This window comes from Filobasidium floriforme, assembly GCF_021052385.1.
Source record: "Filobasidium floriforme strain CBS 6241 chromosome Unknown HD553scaffold_9, whole genome shotgun sequence".
Lineage (NCBI taxonomy): Eukaryota > Fungi > Basidiomycota > Tremellomycetes > Filobasidiales > Filobasidiaceae > Filobasidium > Filobasidium floriforme.
The window spans coordinates 782,173-802,827 of NW_025763630.1; the positions used below are offsets into that span (position 1 = coordinate 782,173).

At 54.9% G+C, this 20,655-nt stretch overlaps 6 protein-coding genes across 6 annotated transcripts; 5 read left to right on the plus strand and 1 right to left on the minus strand.

Annotated features, from left to right (window-relative positions):
• The first annotated feature begins 70 nt into the window (after positions 1-70).
• HD553DRAFT_310542 (putative carbamoyl-phosphate synthase) lies at positions 71-2,262 on the plus strand. The gene is made up of 5 exons (XM_046179848.1): positions 71-563; positions 670-1,475; positions 1,571-1,649; positions 1,735-1,838; positions 1,942-2,262. Exons 1-5 carry the CDS (start codon positions 302-304, stop codon positions 2,074-2,076), a joined length of 1,386 nt encoding a protein of 461 aa, XP_046037233.1. The 5' UTR covers positions 71-301; the 3' UTR covers positions 2,077-2,262.
• A 311-nt stretch (positions 2,263-2,573) lies between these two features.
• On the plus strand, positions 2,574-4,097 carry HD553DRAFT_310543 (profilin). Its single transcript, XM_046179849.1, has 6 exons — positions 2,574-2,653; positions 2,742-2,839; positions 3,002-3,065; positions 3,428-3,504; positions 3,618-3,668; positions 3,767-4,097. The coding sequence occupies exons 1-6, from the start codon at positions 2,641-2,643 to the stop codon at positions 3,845-3,847; spliced, it is 384 nt and encodes a 127-aa protein (XP_046037234.1). The 5' UTR covers positions 2,574-2,640; the 3' UTR covers positions 3,848-4,097.
• A 684-nt stretch (positions 4,098-4,781) lies between these two features.
• HD553DRAFT_310547 (uncharacterized protein) lies at positions 4,782-6,542 on the plus strand. The gene is made up of 7 exons (XM_046179850.1): positions 4,782-4,861; positions 4,945-5,045; positions 5,126-5,185; positions 5,293-5,568; positions 5,677-5,754; positions 5,875-5,980; positions 6,093-6,542. Exons 2-7 carry the CDS (start codon positions 4,962-4,964, stop codon positions 6,347-6,349), a joined length of 861 nt encoding a protein of 286 aa, XP_046037235.1. The 5' UTR covers positions 4,782-4,861; positions 4,945-4,961; the 3' UTR covers positions 6,350-6,542.
• Positions 6,543-7,579: 1,037 nt separating this feature from the next.
• On the plus strand, positions 7,580-7,963 carry HD553DRAFT_349762 (uncharacterized protein; the record flags this gene model as incomplete). Its single annotated transcript, XM_046183480.1, has 2 exons — positions 7,580-7,649; positions 7,737-7,963. 2 exons carry the CDS (start codon positions 7,580-7,582, stop codon positions 7,961-7,963), a joined length of 297 nt encoding a protein of 98 aa, XP_046037236.1.
• A 979-nt stretch (positions 7,964-8,942) lies between these two features.
• Positions 8,943-11,415, plus strand: HD553DRAFT_370571 (uncharacterized protein; the record flags this gene model as incomplete). Its single annotated transcript, XM_046184173.1, has 2 exons — positions 8,943-9,001; positions 9,070-11,415. The coding sequence occupies 2 exons, from the start codon at positions 8,943-8,945 to the stop codon at positions 11,348-11,350; spliced, it is 2,340 nt and encodes a 779-aa protein (XP_046037237.1). The 3' UTR covers positions 11,351-11,415.
• Positions 11,416-11,491: 76 nt separating this feature from the next.
• HD553DRAFT_295570 (uncharacterized protein) lies at positions 11,492-18,409 on the minus strand. Its single transcript, XM_046178491.1, has 9 exons — positions 16,862-18,409; positions 15,848-16,793; positions 14,042-15,781; positions 13,533-13,975; positions 13,437-13,474; positions 12,717-13,376; positions 12,200-12,650; positions 12,036-12,137; positions 11,492-11,962 (listed from the first exon to the last, which is right to left on the minus strand). Exons 1-9 carry the CDS (start codon positions 18,288-18,290, stop codon positions 11,718-11,720), a joined length of 6,054 nt encoding a protein of 2,017 aa, XP_046037238.1. The 5' UTR covers positions 18,291-18,409; the 3' UTR covers positions 11,492-11,717.
• Positions 18,410-20,655: the final 2,246 nt, after the last annotated feature.

A 20,655-nucleotide genomic window follows, 5' to 3' on the forward strand; every position in this document is an offset into this window, starting at 1 on the left:
CCCCCCTCCCCAACCTGATGCGTTTATTGGTTCCGCGCTTACTTCCTTAAAACTTGTTCACGCGCTGGTCGTTCGGGCGAGATAACGAGCGAGGAAATAACCTCTTGACTCGAACCTCACGAAAGATTGTCAGGTCGATTCATCGTTCCTTTCACGAAGCTACTCCTCTCAACACCATACCTCCCAGCGTCAACGTCCTACCTCGACCTTGAAGCAACAGCACACGCACAAGCCCTCTTACCACCTACCTTGACGGAAAACATAGAGCCTTCGCTCTACCCCCAAAAATAATCTCATCAACATGACCCGAATTCTCCCCCTCCTTTCCAAGACCCTCGCCCGAGCCAGGAACTCGTCATCTCCTTTCAATCCCACCAACACGCTCAACCTGACCCGAACGCTCGCCACTCCGTCTACCCCTAAAGCGCTCTACACCCCTGTATTGCCTCCTCATGATCCGGCGGCGTTGCACTTGAAGTCGGGACAGACGTACGAGGGGCAGGCGTTTGGGGCCAAGAGGAGCGTTTTCGGGGAGACGGTCTTTAGTACCAGTATCACCAGCTGTAAGTAGGCTGCCTTGTTTGGACCTCGTTCGGTTCGTTCGTGTTTCTCATGTCCTCACCTTGTGGTTTGCGATTTTGCCTTTTTCTCGGACGACCCGGCGGACAGACACGGAATCGATGACCGACCCGTCGTACCTCGGTCAGATCCTCGTCTTCACCTCGCCCATGATCGGCAACTATGGTGTACCCAAGAACCTCGCTAGGACCAACGAACCGGGGATTCCTATCCTCGAATCTACGGGTATTCAATGTGCCGGTGTCGTCGTCTCGGACGTGGCGACCAAGTACTCGCATCACGCCGCCATCGAGGGGCTGCACGAGTGGTGTGCCAGGTACAACGTACCCGGTATTTCTGGAGTTGACACCAGGGCGATCACGACTCTGCTCCGTGATCAGGGGACTACGCTCGGACGTCTAGCCATCGGCGCGGAAGACGTCGCTCAACCCCGCCCGGCTGACCACGAGTACTGGGACCCTTCCAAGGACAACCTCATCGCCCAGGCTTCCACCAAAGAAGTCTACACCCTCAACCCGGATGGGGACGTTAACATCGCCCTCCTCGACTTTGGCGCCAAGGCCAACATCGTCCGTTCCCTCGTCAGGCGTAACGCCCGTGTCACCATCCTCCCCTGGGACTTTGACTTTAACACCGTCCGGGACCAGTACGACGGGCTCTTCCTCTCCAACGGCCCTGGAGACCCTAAATCCATCATGGACACGGCGATGAGGGTCAGGAAGACCATCGACGAGTGGAACAAGCCGATCTTTGGGATCTGTATGGGTCATCAGATCTTGGGGCTCGCTGCGGGTTTGGAAGCGTACAGGATGACGTTTGGGAACAGGGGACATAATCAGCCCGTGCTCGCCCTCGCCAATTCGGGAAGCATCAAGGCGGGAAGGGTTTACGTTACGGTAAGTACAATTGGAGGACTCGGACCGTTTTTGTTTCGTGTGCCGACAGATCGGATTGCTTATGTCGTATCGATTGTTGCGTGTGAATTTTTTAGTCGCAAAACCACCAGTACGCGCTCAAGTTGACCGAAAACTTCCCCGAGGGATGGGCTCCCTTCTTTATCAACTGTAACGGTAAGCATCCCGGACTTGCCTGTTCGTCCCACGCCGTTGAAGCTGATCACGATCGATATGGCGTTACGCCACTGCAAATCGACAGACTCTTCGGTCGAGGGAATCATCTCGACGCCCGAATCGGGTAAACGAATCTGGGGTGTTCAGTTCCATCCCGAGTCTGCTGGAGGTCCTTTGGATACCATCGAGGTCAGTCCTGTCCCAACCTTCTCTTGACCGTGCACGATTGCTGACGCGAAATTATCGCTTTGAAACCACTTTCCGTTCTCGACCTCTTTGTTCGACCTCGCAGATGTTTACCGACTTTGTCGACGAGTGCCGAGCGGGCTCCAAGGCCGGTAACAAGGGAGGCAGGAGTAGCTTGATGGTCAACAAGTCGGACTCGGCCGTTGTTGATGCCGTCAAGGAGGTCGCTGTGACCGCTTAATCCCGGGAAGGAACACCTTCTACTCGATTGCTCATATATAGAGATACAGAAGGGGAAGAGGGCTTCATGGTGGGATGCAGCTTGTATATATTTTATCGCCGGGGTTTTCTTCCCTTGATGATGACACGGGGTTATGACGATCGATATATCGGACCGATCCGCATGGTCCGTACATTTCTTAGGGGATTGATGCATACCCGGTAAAGGAATTCATTGAGAGGCCACAGAAGGATCTGGCTGCATTGGCCGGTAACGAGGTCCATTTGCGTCGTGACAGCCCAAGGCGAGACCTTTGATCTGAAACAGTGTGAGAAACACGTGAAGCTTGATCAATTCGGGGGACGCTGGTCGGGACGAAATAAAAAAAAGTACCAGTTCTTGGGGAATCCCGCTCGCTCGGTCCGCCGGGGGGAGATCCTATGACGCGGCAGACGTCCTTGCTCGAGCTGAGCAGTCTCCAAGTCTTTTGATCAAGGTCAATCGATAGTTTGTAACCTCCTCTATGAACCTGCCCATACTCCGCAAGATCATATTTAGAAACGAACGTATATATTATCATTAACAATGTCTTGGCAAGGTCAGTACAGCTTGCAGCTCGCCGCCCCGACCCTGGCGGTGTGGCGAACGAGCTCCCTGCGTACTGACCCTCCTCCTCCTTGCATTAGCTTACGTCGACTCTAGTATGTTGGGTTCGGGCCAGATTGCTCGAGGAGCCATCCTCGGTCAGAAAGGAGGTGTCTGGGCTACCTCTGCCGGGTACACCGTGAGTCCCTTTGCGTTTACCCGGATCAGCATCGCTGTGCGGGTACCAGCTGGATTCATAGCTGTTAGCTGATCATCCGCGTCTACCTGTTTTGCGATAACCCTCCTCGTTGTCGTCGGAATGTCGCTTTCGTACCAACTTCTCGCCGCTTCAATCTGACAGCTCTCAAAGCCTGAGCAGGATTTCCTAGTGAAGACCGCTTTCAACACACCAGGAGAGGCTCAGGGTGAGTCTTACGGGGTTGTTGCGGTCGGGATTAGAGAGGCTGCGATAGCTCTCGGGACTCTCTTCCCGGTGGGGCTTGCAGTCACACAAGGCAGTAGCTGATCCATCCTATTCATCTGATCTTCGCCTTTCGTTGTGTCAACGACCAACGTCACGTCGCCCCGTCGGATCACTACCTATCGTGCTTCGCCTTGTCAACAACCCTTCGTTCGTTCCGTTCCTCATGGGGCATTTCGCATCCGGTTCGACTATCTATCGATTATCTATTTCAACCCCCTCCAACCTTGTAAAAAAACTCGCGAACCGCTCCAACACCCCGTCTCTGCCGTCAAAATACTTCACTCGACCCACCCTGGTGATCAGCTCACGGTATCACCCTCGCCGGGATCAAGTACATGTGTCTGCAAGCGACCGATGAAGAGCTGCTCGGTCGAAAAGGCGTAAGTCCAGAGTTGTTTTTCCTCTTCCTCCTTCCTCTTCCTTAATTACATGAAGAACGACTTGAGCATTTTGAACTGAGCTTATATCTCACTTTCGGGTTTTGCGGATTTAGGAAAAGGGATGTATCATCATGAAGACCAAGCAGGCCATCCTCGTCGCCGAGGTAAGCAAGCGCCCCTTCACGGCTCTTGTCACACGACGAGAAACTCTTGTCAAGGAAGACTGATATCCATCCTACTTTCGTCTCGATGTGTCTCGTAGTACGACCCTCCTGTCATTGTCGGTGATGCCAACGTCGTCCTCGCCAAGCTGGCAAAATACCTCAAGGACAGCGGATACTAGACGTCTTCGTTCTCATCACCTCGATGACCCGGATGAGCGCGTAGTTGAGAAGGCAGAACGAGCGAAGAAAGAGAGAAAGCCAAGAGGACAAGGAGGAGTCGCAGGATTGCCATTTATGAAACGAAATTTTCTTCTTGTTACTTATCGAATAAGACTTTATCCGCTATACACTATATACTATTACCTCTTGATATATGCTGCTCGTGGCGAATTATTGTTTGTGTCCTTATACTGGATGGACGAAGGCAGAATCAGTAACAGGCACACAGGGATGCGGCTTTTCGTCCCCTTTACTTCGATCGATCAGGTCGGACATGTGCGGTATCCCTGCTAGGTGCACTTGCGGTTGCAGACAACTTCAACCCGAGTGAGGGGTCTTCGTGTATCCCGGATCCCGGATAGGATACATTATAGAAAGTGACCCTTGAGAATCTGTCTATTCAGACATCACCAACAAAGTGGCTGGTTTGGCCATTGTCCAGCCTTCCAGAAGGCAGTGGGAATCACCTCGCGTTGCCGTCATAGCGTATAACAGACCGGTATACGAGACATGAGATACATGAGATATGGCATTGCCCCACGTCACAGGAAGTCTGCTCCGCTTACTACCCAGAAGTTACGATGATGTATCACGTGACCTTGACCGCATGCGGCGAATTCGAGGGTCGTTGAATCGTAATTGTGATTCCGGACAAACAAGGTTTCGGTTCTGAGACCGAGGACGCGTGGTCGAGCCTTATCGCGCACGTAACTCAGCCACCATCACTTGCCATTCACAATAGCCACCACTTGGCGCCGGTTGCATGAACGAAAGGAGAAAAAAAGAGGTGGAGGAGGGAGGACGTAGAGTACCAGAGCCAGAGTACAATAGGCAGCCTCCATACACAATCGCCATCCATGGCTTTTTATATAGGAGACCCGGTCAGACATTTCCCCCCATCGCTATCCATCTACCCCGCGTAGCCTGTAATCCCGACTCGATCTAGCCCATTCATCACGCTCCTTTACACACTCGTAACTTCCAGAGTTGACCTCTAGCGAACTTCTCGCCTGATCTTTGACGCCCCAACGATCTATTCGAACTTCCTATACATCAGTCCCACTCCTTCCGAAAATGCTCTTCAAGACCCTTCTCGTCACCGCCTTGGTCTCCCTGACCAGTGTCCATGCTCAAGCGGCCGTTCCCGACCCTACCACGGTGAGGCACCGATTCCTTGTCTTTGACTATCGATCAGAGAGTCCCGCCGTATGACGCAGGCTGATCGAGATGGTCTGTAGGTCCCGGCGGCTTGTGCTACTCAATGTGCGGATATCATCGAGACTGCCACCCTATGCACTGTAAGCACTAAGCGCTCTTGCTCTTCTCCCCGTCAGTCGTGTGGCAACGCATCGAGCTGATACGCCTCTCTTTGCACTGATTCCACCGATCGGCCTTTGTCTTACAGCGAGAGTACGGATCTACCAACGAGACCTCCCTGGCCGCCTGCCTCTGCTCCTCCATCCCCCCTACCTCCGCACTGAACACCTGCACCAAATGCCTCGACTCCAACTCGGCCGGATCCTTGTCGGATTCGCTCGCCCAGCTACCTCAAGTCTGCGAGAAAGCGCTCGATAGCTGTGCTTTCGAGTGCGATTTCCCTACTTGCGATGCCAAGGATGTGGACTGTCAGTGCGGGGAAGATTACTTGCAAAACATCTTCAACTGCGCGAGCTGCAACTCTGTAAGCCCAAGTTTAGCGTCCAAGGCCGTGAATGGATCGCATATGCTGACACGATGGTTCTCATCCCTGTTCCTACGTCTACTTGATCTACCCGTGTTTGTGATGCAGAAAAACGGTAACACCGGTGCGACTACCCTGACCAACTACAACGAGCTCAAGAATTCGTGTGTCAACCAAAACTACACCGTGAGTTTCGTCTCTACCTCCTTCCTTCCCCCGCCCCAAACTTAAGACCTTAAGCTCACTAAATTTACTCGTACGATCGACCTCACAATCGTTGTGTCGAATTTGCATTCGACCCTGCAGGAAATCCCTTCATCGACCGAGCCTCTTCCTTCTCCTACGGGCCAGGACGGATACGTTGCTCCTACTTTGAGCGGGGCTTCGAGTACCAGGGTCGCAAGCAGCACCGGTAAGCCCGCCCCTTTTTTCCCCATTCCTCGATACAGCCTCCTTTGTTCGATACGGAATCGAGTTGCTGATCGCAGTGAAAATTTTCTTGTATCGTGGCTTCTTCTCTCTAGGACGTTCTTCGAGCACCGCCCCCGCCGCTTCTACCTCTGCGTCTGCTCGTTCGTCCGCCTCGAACACGGCCAGCTCCGTCCGATCGGCCGCTCAATCTGCAGCAGCTGGTACTTCCCCTGCTTCCACCTCTGCCGGGGCCATCCCCGCTTCTTCCACCAACACCCCGGCCAACTCTGGATTCAAGATCTCTTCTCCCGGCCACTTGCTCGGAGGAGCGGGTTTGATGATGGTCATTGGCCTTGCGGGTCTGATCTAAGCCCCGGTTCTGGAGTAGGGCGAGGAGGTTGTGTTTGGCAGAATTTCCGCTGGTCGGTTCTGATCTGCTAGGATATTGATTTTTACGTAGTATATAGAGCACGATTGTTTTCGCTGATACCTTCCTTGACGTTTGAAATGAATTGAGCATCCAACGTCTGCGATGTTTCATCATGTGACAAAAATACTCTCTCGGCACGTGGTTAGGTTCCGAAATAGACAACAAAAAGAAATGTTTCACTTCGAAACCCGGCATTGACGGGGGGCTCAGGGGAGCACATGGTCAGCAGATACGGCAGACCAGAGATCCACCATCGAAAACAGACTTGCCCATCATTCTGGCTCTACGCTGCCTATATAAGTGACTGAGCGGTCGAACCGGGTTGTGAACCCAGACTTGCGTTCACCTCCTCGACATGAAGCTCCAGCACCTCTTTCCCTCTTCACGCTACTGTCCTTTCATCTTGACGATCGCCTATCGCTCTCCTGACGCTCTTTCATCACCCTCCTTTACATCACCGCCCGCCCGCACTCCACTCCACTCATCCTTCTATTCGACTTCACGTCGCAACAACGAACCTCAACTCGTGCTCGACCCCATTTACCTAGTCCGACCACCACCAAGATGATATTCAAGCCCTTCTTCTTCACCACTATGACCGTCCTCGCCGTACTGACCTTCGTCAAGGCTCAACTTGGAGCTCTGCCTGATACTTCGACCGTGAGTCTGCGCGAGCAGATGGTCATCATACACGGTCATAGCCGATTTCTGAAGGATTCTGCTTCTGAACAGATCCCGGAAGCTTGTATCTCTGATTGTGCTGCTATTACCCAGGCGGCGACCTCCTGTACTGTAAGCCAGCATCAAAAAGCGCCATTATCCCATCATGTGGCCGTTGTCGACTGCACAATATGCTGATCACTCAACATGGGTCTTTTCGTCCATCTTTCGTTCCTTTACCGACGAAACAGCAGCAAAGTCTCGATCCGACGACCCTGGCAACCTGTTTCTGCTCGAGCATCTCCTCCCTCCCCTCCCTATCGGGCTGTACGACATGCTTGGACTCCAACGGGGTTCCATCGCTGGCGACTTCTTTGGGTTCGCTGCCTGAAGTGTGCGCTACGTTGGAACAAGGACTCGGATCTACGACTATGACTATGACTTTGTCTGAGTCCGGGACGGTGGGATCTACGGCCTCTCCGACTGATACTGAGCAAGGGGGTGTCGATTATGACGGATAGTGTTGGGGCGGTCGAGGGGACGGGGTCGGGTGATGGAAGCGGGGATATCACTAGCACTGGTACGCATCGTCGTATATCGTATGCCGTATGCCTCCAACTCCCTCGATCTCGATTAACCCGTGTTTCGTCCCTGCTCCATTTCAAAGACTCCTCCTCGCCTATCATGACGACCGCCTCTGCTCAACCTCCCGTCACTCCTACTTCGATCCGATCTATCGCCCCAACCACCGCTGGCATCGGATCGACCGCGTTGAGTGGTGCTACCTCGTCTACCGACACTCCCTTCAACTCTGGATTGAAGGTCATCTCGAGCGTTTCAATCGGTATTATGGGAGTCTTTGCCGTCTTTATCGGGCTGGTCGGTCTGTTCTAGGTACTTTACAGAGAGCTTCGAAGCAAGTTCTCGCTCGCCCCAGAGAAGACACAAATACGTCTTGATGGACGTCCTATAAACCGATCAGGAAGTCTCATTCAAAGGGGGTCCGTCTTAAATAGGATTTCTTGTGTTCTTACGAAATGTCACGCAGATCCGTAGTTTGATGAAGATGTGTCATTCTCGTTTCATTCGGAAAATGTAATCTACACACTGTACGAGCCCTGTTGTGATCTAGTCTCGGAGGGCGAAATCCTGCTCTTGCGCTCTGAATGCTGGATGAACTGCAGCGCTTTCAATAATAGCAATAAAATGCCCTGTACGGTGGACTTCGTATGTCGTCGTCAGCACCACGTCCTCCCGACCCGTCCCCATGATCGTTTTGTTGTTGTCGAGCGATTTGATTGATGGAATAGAAAGATGAAACGCGAGTGGCTGTGCCGCGCCGAAAGGACCCCCTCGCCCTGCAATTTCCAAGCGGCCCGTGCGCCCGACTAGCTTTGCCCGAAGTTGCTGCCGAGATTCGGGGAAGGAGGGAACAGGCAGCACAGCCGATCACGAAAGAGGCATGAGGGTCAGCGGGAATGATCCACCCCAACACACACGCGCTTTGATGCGTTTCAGCCATCAACAATGAAGATCTCGCTTTTCCCCGTGTTCCTCGCGCGATAGAGATCCACCCGAGTTCGGAGATCTTCATCGCCGGGGCCGTCATGGCGCCTGTTGCCCTGTTGCCCGTTGTTGATGTTTTCTTCTGTGGCTCGGACCCGATGATTCGACGAAAAAGTCAAAGGAACCCTCTTCCGAGGTGATAAGACCATCTGCCCGTGTGGTGACTGCGAAGGGGAATATAGGAACTCGATGTCACATTCCGCAGCGACTCTCGACTACACCATGGCAACCTCTTTCAATTATTTCAATTAGAAATCTCCCATCATATCGCCACCCATTCATCATCGACAAGCATCCCTTGCAAGATATGCCACCCACTCCCAAACCCATGCGAGATCGACCGGTGACGAGGTCGTCGGCGACGCCGTGAGTCAGCGACACCCAGAATCGACGTTCTTACCGTTCACGACTGAACGCGATCGATACCTTTACAGCTCTCGACTTACCCTTGAGACACCACGAAAGTCTTCCACCCAGAGATCGTTGAGATCTACACACCAGACACCTCGAACGATGCTCTCGTCCCTCACTCCAACCCGTACCCTCCGATCGGACTATACACCCAGTCCTTCGAACGGTATGAAGCAACCCGGCTCCCCACTCGACCCACTCGTCCCTCGGAACAGCGGTTCTCGCCGCCGAGCTCCACCTAAACGACTCCGTCGAACTCGATCTAGGACCACCTCGCAGACGTTCCTCGTTAGCACTCCCGATCGAAGTCTCACCCAGAAAGATGGGGATGGAGATGGTCGACCGAGCTACCACGATCCGATTTCTCGGTTGAACACCCCGTCCCGTTCTTCACCCGATATCAAGTACACCCCGCTCTTCGCCGTCCCACCTCCGACCGAATCCACCGGATGCAGTATCACTGAACCCGCTGGAGCTACCTTCAAATCCAACTCTTACCGATCCGAGTCTACTCATCCGAGCTTGGCCGGCGAAGCGACCATCTGGACAGCAAACTTTCCTCTCAAACCGTTTGATAACAATACCGTTACCACTATGAGTAGCATTTCCACCGCTACAATCTCAAATGCGGATACGGGTATGGGTATCGGTACAGGCATGGGTATGGCATACCCTCGAGCGGTGACACCTCAAGACATCCTGCTCCACGCCGCCACGGGGATCTCTTACGAATCGCCATTGTTTTATCACGACCCGCTCGTCACCCAGCTACACGATCCTTTTCTCACTCCTTTACCACCACCTCATAGCCCCGTCGAGGGTATCTCGACTCCACTTTCGATTCACAATGGGTCCGGACTTGGATCTGACTATCCGGGCGTACTGGTTTACGAACACAACCTCAACGCCAATGACCATTTCGTCGATATGCAACCATCCCTGGATCCCAACCCCGGGCTTGGGGAACGAGGAAAGGAACTCGGACTGGAACCCGAATTAGACCTGTATTTCTGCTTCTCCCCGCTCGTCAAGGATATGGAGACGTTCGGATCGACGCCTGTCGGTGCGTACTTTCAAGCGGCTGCTACGGAGGCGACTAAGGGGTCCGAGGCTGGGCTCGAGGGTCAGCTTGGGGGTGGCAAAGATGCGGAGATGGGGTGGGAATCAGAGGTGGGCATGGGGTTGAGCTCGGCGGGAGGAGGAACGGATATGAGATTGGAGGTGGAAATGGAGATGGAGGATGTTCGCGTTTCCCCTGGGCAAGGTCAAGGCGGAGAGGACTCACTAGGGAGAAACGGCCGGGCGGCGGAAGAAGGGGCAGACGGGACGAGAGAGGGACAAGACGGAAAGAAGGAACAACTTGAGGTCGTACAAGCGCTCCCGGCTGAGCCGACGGAAGGACCTGAAACCGACTCGGCGCTATTGAAGTCGCACCCGAATGTCGATCCGAAATCGCGTATCGGTACTTCTACCATTATGGGACTGGTCGACTATCCCTCCCCGACCCCTTCGCCGACTTTTGCCCAAGGTGCAACCCCAGCGTATATGCTCGGGCCCGTTTCGGCAAGTCCGGTTCAAGAGGGAGAGGCGTCGGATGAGCAGATGAGGCCAGAGCCCTATGCGCTCGCTTTCGCGCCTGCTCGAGCTGAACAGGCCGTAATCCCGGAAGTGATCGTCGGTACGACGGTGTCCGAGTCGATCGAGCAGGAGGAGTTGGAAATCAAGGATATCGTCGAACCGAACGCTATACAGGCGAATATTGAGGGAAAGAAGGTCTCATGGCCCAGCGATGACCCAAGAGATGATTCTCCGCTCCCGGGGAGCGGCATGGAGGTCGATACTGAACCTGGACCACGTACCGAGAAGGTCCCCACTTTCAAGCCTACGATTCACCAGCTTCTAGGAGCTAGCGAGCCGACATCCGATGAAGAGCTCCGAGCGATGATCATGAAAGTCCCTGACAAGCGATACCCCTCTCGTCGTTGGCCCAGCGCCACCCCGACGTCATCTTCCTCTTCGAGCCCTCGCAGACCAGGAACGTCCTTCTCTACCACGAAGTCCAACTCGAGCACCAAAGATACAACGGATCCGCACTCACCCTGCCTTCGGACTCAGGTGAAGCGTAAACGCCGACCACAACCTCTTCAGCTGAGAGCTCCGTCGCGGAATCCAAACGCCAAGCCGCTGGTCGTCAAGCCGCACATCCACGAGCTTCTCAACGAAGCAGACGAGAAGGAAATCGACATGCAAGATGTCAGCGATGCCGAGTCCGAACTAACACCTCTACCGGAAGAAATCAGCTAATTCGGCCGTGACGTGAAGAGAAGCGATTGGAGAGAAGTACGCATCAAGAACAATACATAGAAGAGTCTACCTTTGTATCCAATAAACCATCAACGCACGGGTCGTGCGAGTCCCTTACCCTTGTCAACCAAAGTATGTCAATCACAAAGCCGAAATATGCGATACTATTCTACAGTCGTTATTATGAGATACAAGATATCGTCAGAGTACAGATATACAGTCGCGTAGTCGTAAAAGATGCAAGAAACAAGAGTCACAAATGTGCATGACATGAAAACAGTGCGAGACGTAGCAGCCACGAAGGGTGGGTTGCGAGGCCTTTTGCCTGGCCATCTTTTCACCGGAGGGTTCTCCAGGTGGCCGATCATCATATCACGATCGGCGCTCCAAGTCGTATCGATGGTCCCTCTAGCCGCTTGGTCGCTTTCCCTTCTGCGGTCTGGGAGTGACCCAACCTGAACCCGAGTTTTGCTAGACAGTCCGTCAAATCGCGTTTGGTGATTGGCTTGGCCAGGACCGCGCTGAACAGGGACCCGACTCCGCCAGGATCGGCCGTGTTCTGCGCCGTAACGGCCGCGAGCTGCTTGTGCTCATACGACGTCGCAGCGATGACTACAAGCAGGCGACGAAGTCAAGTTCATGTTAATCTATGCTGAGCGTTTTCACGACAGTGTGCAGGTCTCACTCGGCGTGTCAAAGTTCGGGTTCGAGGTTGATCGTATCATCCTTGCCACTTCTTCGCCGGTCACGTTCGGCATGACCAGGTCGGTGATGATAATGTCGAAGCCTGTGAGGGACGATGGGAATCAGCGAGGGGCACTCAACCTCGATTCCGGACTTTGAGCTTACGGATGGTACCCATCGAAGCCGCCAACGCTTCCGCTCCGTCATTCACGCAGACACAGCGACATCCCATCCTGGTCAAGAGTGTCTCCAAGATTTTCTGACTGATGGGATTGTCTTCGGCGATCAATACGTCGACAGCCCGAGTTCCTGTGAGACTATTGGCCTCGGATGTACGCCTCTGGTTCAAAGCCGAGTCTCCGCTTTGTCCGGATACAGATCGAGCTTTGTCCGTGAGCCCAGGCGAGGCGTACGAAAAGCTGGTCCCGCTTTCGGTACCTGAACACTTGTCATCCGAATCCAGCCCGGAAGCGATGTGAACCTTGTTCAGAGGGTGCTGGTCGGAGACGCGACGGACTTGAGTCGTCTGTCCAGAAGATGACGGCGTCTGTGGCATGACGCTTGCTCGAGATGCAGATGAGCTGGTCGAAGCCGTCGGAGATGGAGGAAGGCAGTACTGCAAGGAGGACAAGCCCGAAATCAGCAAGTTTCTCTTCAACTCAATAATGAGACCTAGACCCACTTCAGCCACAGATGCCGCCCGGTTCTTGGTTCTTTTGCGGTCTAACGCTACACCAAGTCGACGATCATGAGGCCCCAATTGTTCGCTGGCTATCATGGATTCTCGCCTCAGCTTCTTGATCACCTCGTCGTTGGCTTGCTTCAGGACAGGCAGATTTTTGTAAGTGAATGTGCCAAAGTCCTCACCGGCATCACCGGGCGGAGCCAAATTGTCGATATCGATCGGCTGGTCCAGGCCGCTCGCCTGCTTGCCAGTGGGTTCCGAGCTGATCTCTTTCGATGCGGCCTTTTCAATGGATTGAGTATCGTCCTCGAAGAAGACCTCCGAGGTTGCGCCTCGCGCGTCAAAGTAGTCAGTCGACTCGGGATCGGTTACATTCGGCACAAAGTTGGCCTCCACGGTAGCGATAGTGTGCCAGTCGAGCCCGGTGAAGAATGGGTGGCTCTTGACCTCGCATGCGCCGTGCGTTCCTAGTCGGCGTCCCGGATCGGTGCACATCAAGCGTTCCATCAAGTCTCTCGCTTCCGAAGATAGTTCCATCTGGTCTTCGAACCAGTTGATCCGTCGAGAGACAATGTTGTCAAAGACCTTTTCCGGAGTCTCGTCATGAAAAGGTGGGAAGCCGTAGATGAACTCGTACAGGACTACACCGACAGCCCACTGTGTTGAAACATGGTCAGCGTTCAGGGTAATCGCAAACAACGCTGGGGATGTGCTTACCCAGTCGACCGTTGGAGCGTCCGAACCGATACCCAAGACTGTGAGAATTGTGGTTAGTATAGTCGACGGCAGGAATGAGAGCGACATCCTACTCACTGCTTTCTGGGCACAGGTAATCAGGGGTACCGACGAACTTTGGCACGTCACTAGGCTTGTGCGTCCCGCTGTTTCGGGCGGATGCCGCTCGTCCCTGATCTCGGCTTCGAGAATAGGCGCCAGAGAAACTTTCCGAACCACTCGACTCGTCTGCGGAGCCACCGTCCGTCAAATGACTGGAAAAGTAGGATTGCGAAAGATTTGAAGAGGTAGGAGGCAGGAGAAAGTCGGGAGTCGTCAAGGGCGTCTCGCTCAAGAGTGCAGCGGCTCGTGGTGAACCGGTTCTGATCAATCCCCTCATCTTCTTCAGGCTGGTTCCTCTCAAGACCGCAGGACGAGGTCCTCCGACCTGACGGTTGAGCAGACCGATACGAGATAGACCAAAGTCGGTCAATTTGAGATGACCTTTCGAGTCGATCAGGAGGTTGTCCGGTTTAAGATCCCTACGGAACACTCGCGATACCTCAGCCACCTCTATCTAGCACGAAGTCGGTCGCATATCCGCTTACCGATGCACGATGCCTCGATCGTGTAGGTATTCCAGACCCAACACGACTTCGGCGATATAGTTTCGAGCCCATTCTTCCGGCAAGCCACCCAACGTCTTGATCAGGGCGGCGCAGTCTCCACCGTTCAGATACTCCATGACCAGGTACAGATAGTCCTTGTTCTGAAACGAGAAGTAGAGCTTGGCCACGTAGGGCGAACTAGCCTGGTTCATGAGGATCGTTCTTTCCGCCTTGACATTGGTGATCTGGTTTTTGGCTATCATGTCCGATTTCTTCAACGCCTTGATAGCAAAGTAATCGCCCGTCGTCCGCTTTTTCGCAAGATACACAGAGCCGAACGCGCCTCGGCTGATCGGCTTGATGATATCAAAGTCCTTGATAGACGTGGGCGCGGTCCTGGCCATCGATGCAACAGACGGAAGCCGAGGAGACATGGGTGGCTCCATGTGTGTCCGATTCGCGGATGAGCGCCGGCTGTTCGACATTCGCTTCGGGGGCTTGACAATCGGAGAAGGACTGGGTATAGGCAGACGATCGTCAGCAGCAGCGATACCGTCTATGGTTGCTACTGTGTGAGTACTTTGCTGGCGTTGCATGGTCGTCGTGGTGGGCGGAAGACGAGCTTTTGGATCTATGGCCCGTCGTTTGGCAGAGGAAGGCGATATGCTGAGTGCGTTCTCTGGCGTCTGGTCTTGCGGAGCCGCAGCTTCCTGGCCATCGGCGTTCGAACTATGATCGCTGGCGCTGCCCTCCTCTTCTGCTATGGACAGCATCCGATCCATCTTGTCCTCCCATTCTCGACGGACACGTTCTGCGTACATGATTGTGTTTCGCATCCTGTTGACGGTCATCTGCTTACGGCGAATCAATTCGTCCACGTGGACGAAGAGCAATTGTAACGCCGGATCGTCGGTCTCCGGCTTCACCCATCTGCCGATGAATGTCAGCCGATCCTCCGAGGCTGGCGACAGGAGCTGCTGATAGCTGATCGAGTTGGACGAGTCTTCGTCCTTCACGCTGGGGGTTGAGATAGCGTTCGCTAACCCTAATGCGGTGTGCGCATTTTCCAGTTGACTCTGTTGTATGCGCCTCACGGCCAACATCACAGGCCCCATTGCGTGATGCGGTATCGATTTGGTACGGGTCGATATGATCATACCCTGGTACTGAGCGGGCTGATCAGGCACTCCATTCTCGAGCGATTTCAAGATCTTGGTAACAACGTTTATCATTTCGGCAACCTTTTCATTGACTGCTGATATGTCGGCCTCCAATCGATGTACTTCGTTGCAAGTCTCATTGTGCTTCTCGAAGAACCAGGTCGGAACCTGCCTCTCACATATTCGGCAGAGGACGTTCGCAACCGACATCGTCGCGATGGTCGGGAAAAGCAAATCTTCACCCGAATCCAGAGCAGGGGTGGGGGCCCCAACATCGCTTGGCGTGTCCATGGTCTGACTGACAACGACAGGCTTGATCACCCACATTGTATGTGACGCCTCGCCGGTATCGCGATCCCTCATGAGCATACCGATGCCTTCGCACTCGATGTAGGTCGGGCCGGGAAGGCGCGAGACATCCTCATCATCGGTCTGCATCAGTCGAAGCAGACGGAATCTAGCCTGCGCTGTGTGACTATCATCCGCCTCGAGCTGACGTCCAGCGTTGGCCAGGACATCCACGTCAGCGGGGGCCAACCAGGCTGTGATGGGAGTGTTTTCAGCGTCGGTTGGATCGGAGCTGTATCGAGAAGACCGCACTTGTTAGCTTTCATGGCAAGCCCTATATGCGCGCTCGGGTGCTTACCCAGTGATCTCGTGCCATGCTGGATTGACCCATTCGATCAGCTCTCCTCCAAGGCTCAACTCCAGGACGATGTTGATGCTCTTGTTGTGCTCGGCCTGCAGCTGCAGATCTTGGACAGCTTGCAGCTGTACGGGCACGTCGCTAGGGCGAGCGGTCACTTGCGAGTCTCTGAGCACCTGGTCGAGATTCAACTCTGGCGACGCTTCCGGCTGATCTGATATCGAGGAAACTGTGCCGGGTGTGCCCATGCCAGACCCAGCTTCACTCGTCAACCTAGCAAGCACGGGAGGTGTTCCGACCGTATCTCCCTCTCGTGCAGGCTTGAGCACAAAAGTCAGTGGCTCGTTGTCTCCATCGCCATCAAAGTTCCAGAAACCCTTCTCCGCCTCCCACCACTCTACTACTCGAGTCAGTCCCGCCACCGCCAGCAAGAGGCGAATGTACCACGACCTTCCATCAGCCTCGGGATCCTTGTCCCAGATCTGTCCGACTTCCCAAACCCGGCTGATAAAGTCCCTGCAGGCAGCAGGTTTGGCAATCAAGATATCAACGTCCGTTTCCGTGACATCTGTAGCTATCCCGATGATCTTTTGCAAAGCATCGACGAGCTTGGTATTGGTACCTTCGTCCACGGTATTGACGAAGGGACCCGACAAGAATCCAGCGGTCGGCATTGGCGACCTCGATCGCGAGTTTGATCGCGAGCTGGCGGCCGAACGATCTGCCGTCGTCGCCAATACCCTTCCTAAACGTTGTCCCAACTCGACAGATCGTGCATTCTTGGCAGACAACGCTGAAGATCGACGTCGACGACCAGGACTGGCGGGATCGTCACGCGCTACGACCAGATTGGCTATCTCTCTACGCTTGATCGGACTCGTAGCAGCAGATAGCGAGATCGAGCTACGTCGCGCATGAGCGGATTGCGGAATCATCATCGCAGCGACTGCAAGGACAACCATATATGGGTAAGCTTTCAGAGTGAACGGTTGAACGCGATCGCTGACGGCTCACCTTGGGAATGCATACCGATTTCTCGGTCCATAAGATCAGCCTCGTCCTCCAGATCCGAATAAGCGGTGCGCGGCGAAAGGCCGTAAGATGATGAGCGTACATCCTGCAGAACCTCTTCAGCGTCCGCGTCAGATTCGGCAACCGCTGGTGGAAGGTGCAGATGCTCTTCAACAAAGGCCGTGATGTCAGAGACAATGAATCGCAGCTCTCGGTCGCATCCCTCTTTCGCTACAGTGAGCCGGTGTCTGACATGACGCCTGACCGATGCCAGGGTGAACTCGGTGTTGTTCGGACCCGTCATGCTCGATCCAAGCTCTTGTTCAGCATAAGTCGCCTCGGGGCGCGTCGCATTGAGTGACATGAGCGGTGAGGGTGTCTGGTCCCAATGGTGAAAGCTAGGTGTGTGAACTCCGGTGCTGAAAACACCCGAAGACATGTGCGACTCTTGCCTGCCATGCGACGCAAAGGCCGCGCGGCCGGACGAGTTCGAGGTGGAAGCTCCGCTGGAAAGGTTGCTGTTCTGACGACCGTGTAGGCGTGGCGGTATCAAGACATTGTTCTCCAATTTGAGCGATAGTGGAGGTTGCCGCCGACGTGCCTCGAGGCTGCTAGGCGCTGGAGCTTTTACAAAGGTCGATTGCTGATCAGAACTCAGCCGCGAGACCGGCAAGGGTCTGGCGACTGAGACAGGTAACGCGCCCGGAAGATCACCGGAGAGCTCGTCCTGCGTAGCACCTACAGAACAGGATGCATCCTTCCCGTCTGGTTTCGGCGCGGTGTCTGATGTGGAAGCAGCGATCGCCTCTTGCTGCAGTTGTTGCAAGCTGGTATGAGACGTCGCTGCTCGCAATAGCTGGTGACTTGGGGATTGATTGGGCACTGCAGACTCGCGTTTCGAGGGCAGGGATGGCGAATCCACTGGAGCCGTGCTCCCTCGTCTGGACGAAGGCGCCGATGGCAGTTTTCGAGGAGTCGGCGCATGTCGCCGGGGACTCTCCGAGCCGTATCTGTCAGTGTTTGACAAAGAGGAACCTTCCGGCTGGTTTCCAAAGTTACTTTTGACAGCAGACCACCAGCCCTCCATCTTGGCGGCAATGTTCTTCTTCTTCTTGCCCGAAAAAACGAGCGAGCGTGCCGAGTGCATCGACGGGTGTCTCGAAATGATACCAAAGTCTCCCCTATGCGAGCTAGCTTTCGTATCGATAGCCGAGGACGTCGATGATTTTGCACTGTAACTCAGACTGAGCGTACGAGCCAGGGCGTTTCGTCCCGTAACGTTGTTGCGACCGTCTTCGCTCTTCCGCGGCGAGTAGGTCGGACGGTCAGTGCTGCGTGCTGACACTGAGCCAGGAGGGGGCACGCTACTGTGACTGGCCGACGGTGAATCGCTTGAAGGGGAGCCGCCTTCAGATGTCTGAATGGGCGGCATCTCATGGACGTTCGATGCGTTTGCGGGTCTCGCGTCGGGTTGTTCACTATCAACAATCTTGACGCTTTCACCTTCAGGCTGCTCGGCTTGTTCGGCTCGAATTTTGGCCTCCTTGTACCTCTTGTACTCGTCCATCCAGTCGACCCATTCGATCTCGTTGATCGTGTCATTCACAATTCCTTCGTCTGCCAAGCTGTCCTGACGGGATGGGACCATCGGTCGCTGGCTCTGGGAGTGTAGCGCGTCGGGCCTCGACAACGACTCTGCGGCTCCGGCATCGACTTCCAGGGGAAAGACGGTAGGTTCGCTATGGTCTTGTCCGGAGACGACCCTCCTGAATTGCCGACTTTCGTCTCGATTTCCCATAGTGATCCCCTGCGACGTGATTCCCCTGCCAAAGGCTGGTTTGATAGTCGGAGTCTCGGTCGGAACCCCGCCGTCTGTTCCCGAACTTCCCGGTCTCCAACGCTGAATTTTGGCTCGACGGCTCTGCATGATCACGTTGGCGTGCCTCGATGCGTCACCCTCGGCGTCCTGCCCGGTGCCCAACATACTACTACCTAATATACTGGTGTGACGATCGCTAGACGTACTTGTGGCCATGGAGCTGGTATCCTGGACCATCGCCTCGACGGGCATCCCTCCCATGCTCATCATCCTCGATTTCATCGACGGCTTGACGGCGGTCTCATTCGATGTCGATCGATTGCGAGCGTGATGGCCTGCCCGAATCGGTGGACTGAGAAAAGTCATGCTCGTACTCGTCCCCAGCGGTTCTCGAAACCCAGGGAAGCCTGATACAGCGGGTGCCATTGAGGGCCGTTTCGGCGGTTGGGCCGTGTTTGGAGGAGCGTTTGGGGCAGTCGTCGGCATGGCAAACGCGCTCGGCGGGGGTAGTGACGGGCGTTGCCGTGGTGCATTGCGTTTCAACCTGGTCGGACTGGGTGGCAGAGAATCATCGCCGACAGAGCTCTTGCGAGTGCTAGCGGTAGCCGTATTGATCTCGGGTTGTGGTACCGTCTCTGGCTCCGGTTCCTCTTGGATAGTAGACGAAGCTTCGTCAGGGGTGACATTTCTGGTCGCCGAGGGTGTGGCGGGTATTTTTGACGCGAACGCTTCGGTAGACGCTAGCAGGTCGCCCAGATCGATAGCTGGCGTGTTGAACCCAGTCATAGCCTCCGGGGACGCGCTCGCCGGTGGCGCCGTCTTCAAGAGATCCTGGGCCAGCCTGACTGAAGTGGGCACTCTGGTTAACCTGATCGACCCCGAAGCTGACGACGTGGTCGAGTCGATCGAGCCGTTCGTCCGTGGGCTGACGCTCAGCTCGGGTCCGGGAGAGCTGGCCCATGGCGAAGGCAGCGGATTCAAGGGAGATATCGTCGAAACGGCGTCCGAAACTCTGATGGGCATGGCCAAGGGAGACGAGAGCCCTCGACTCGACACTGACATCCGACGATCACGGTCGGTCGGTAGCTCGGAGCGGCGTCGCATCCTGGGCGAGCTGCAAACGGAGATCTCAGATATTAGCAAAGAGCAGCAGACAAATTGCCATTTTCATCTAGCTTACGTCGTCTTGACAATCAGTCCCAAAACAGACCCGGGCATCGTCTCACCCCTCTCCCTGACCGCTCCCTCTCCGTCTCCAACCCTCCTCCTTCCATCGAGCAGCAACCCGCTCCGCGACAACAAGCTCGACGACATGCCTTCCCGCCCTACAGATCCTCCACTATCGCTCCTCCCCCTTCCGCCTTGTTCGTACTGCGAGGAGATCGAATTCACACTGTCGCTCCTCGCCCTAGCGTGAGCTTGGGTCGTCAACAAGGTTTCCCTGGTCGCAGGGTCGAGCTGAACAGGCGAACGTTTCGGGGAAGACCTAGGCGATTGTCTCGGCGAAGACCCGCTGCTCGTCCCAGATGATTCTAGGGTGTTATTCCTGCTCCCCGTATTCCCACTCCCACCTCCGCCCGTGCCGCCGCTCGACTGGCTGGTCGACCTCTTCTTGCGTTGTTGTTGCAACAAGAGGTGATTCCCGGGCGTCATCGCCAAGACCGGCGACATGCCATTCACGTTCGACACGTTACCCGCAGACGTCCCAGCAGACATTCCGAACCCGAAACCCGCCCCGAATCCGAGGCCAGAGCCTAATCCGCTTCCTTCCCCGAGCGTGGAAGTAGACTCGCTCCTCTCCCTCCCGCTCTCCATTCCACTCATCTGTTCCGGACTCCCCGGCTGAGATCCTCCGGTAGAGCTCTTGTCCGAATCGTCCGAATGGGGTTGGACTTGCCATTTAGCTAAAGGGGACGAGGCGTTGGGCTGGTTGATCTTTCTCATCCCCGTAAACGTCGGTGGGAGGCCAGTTATACCC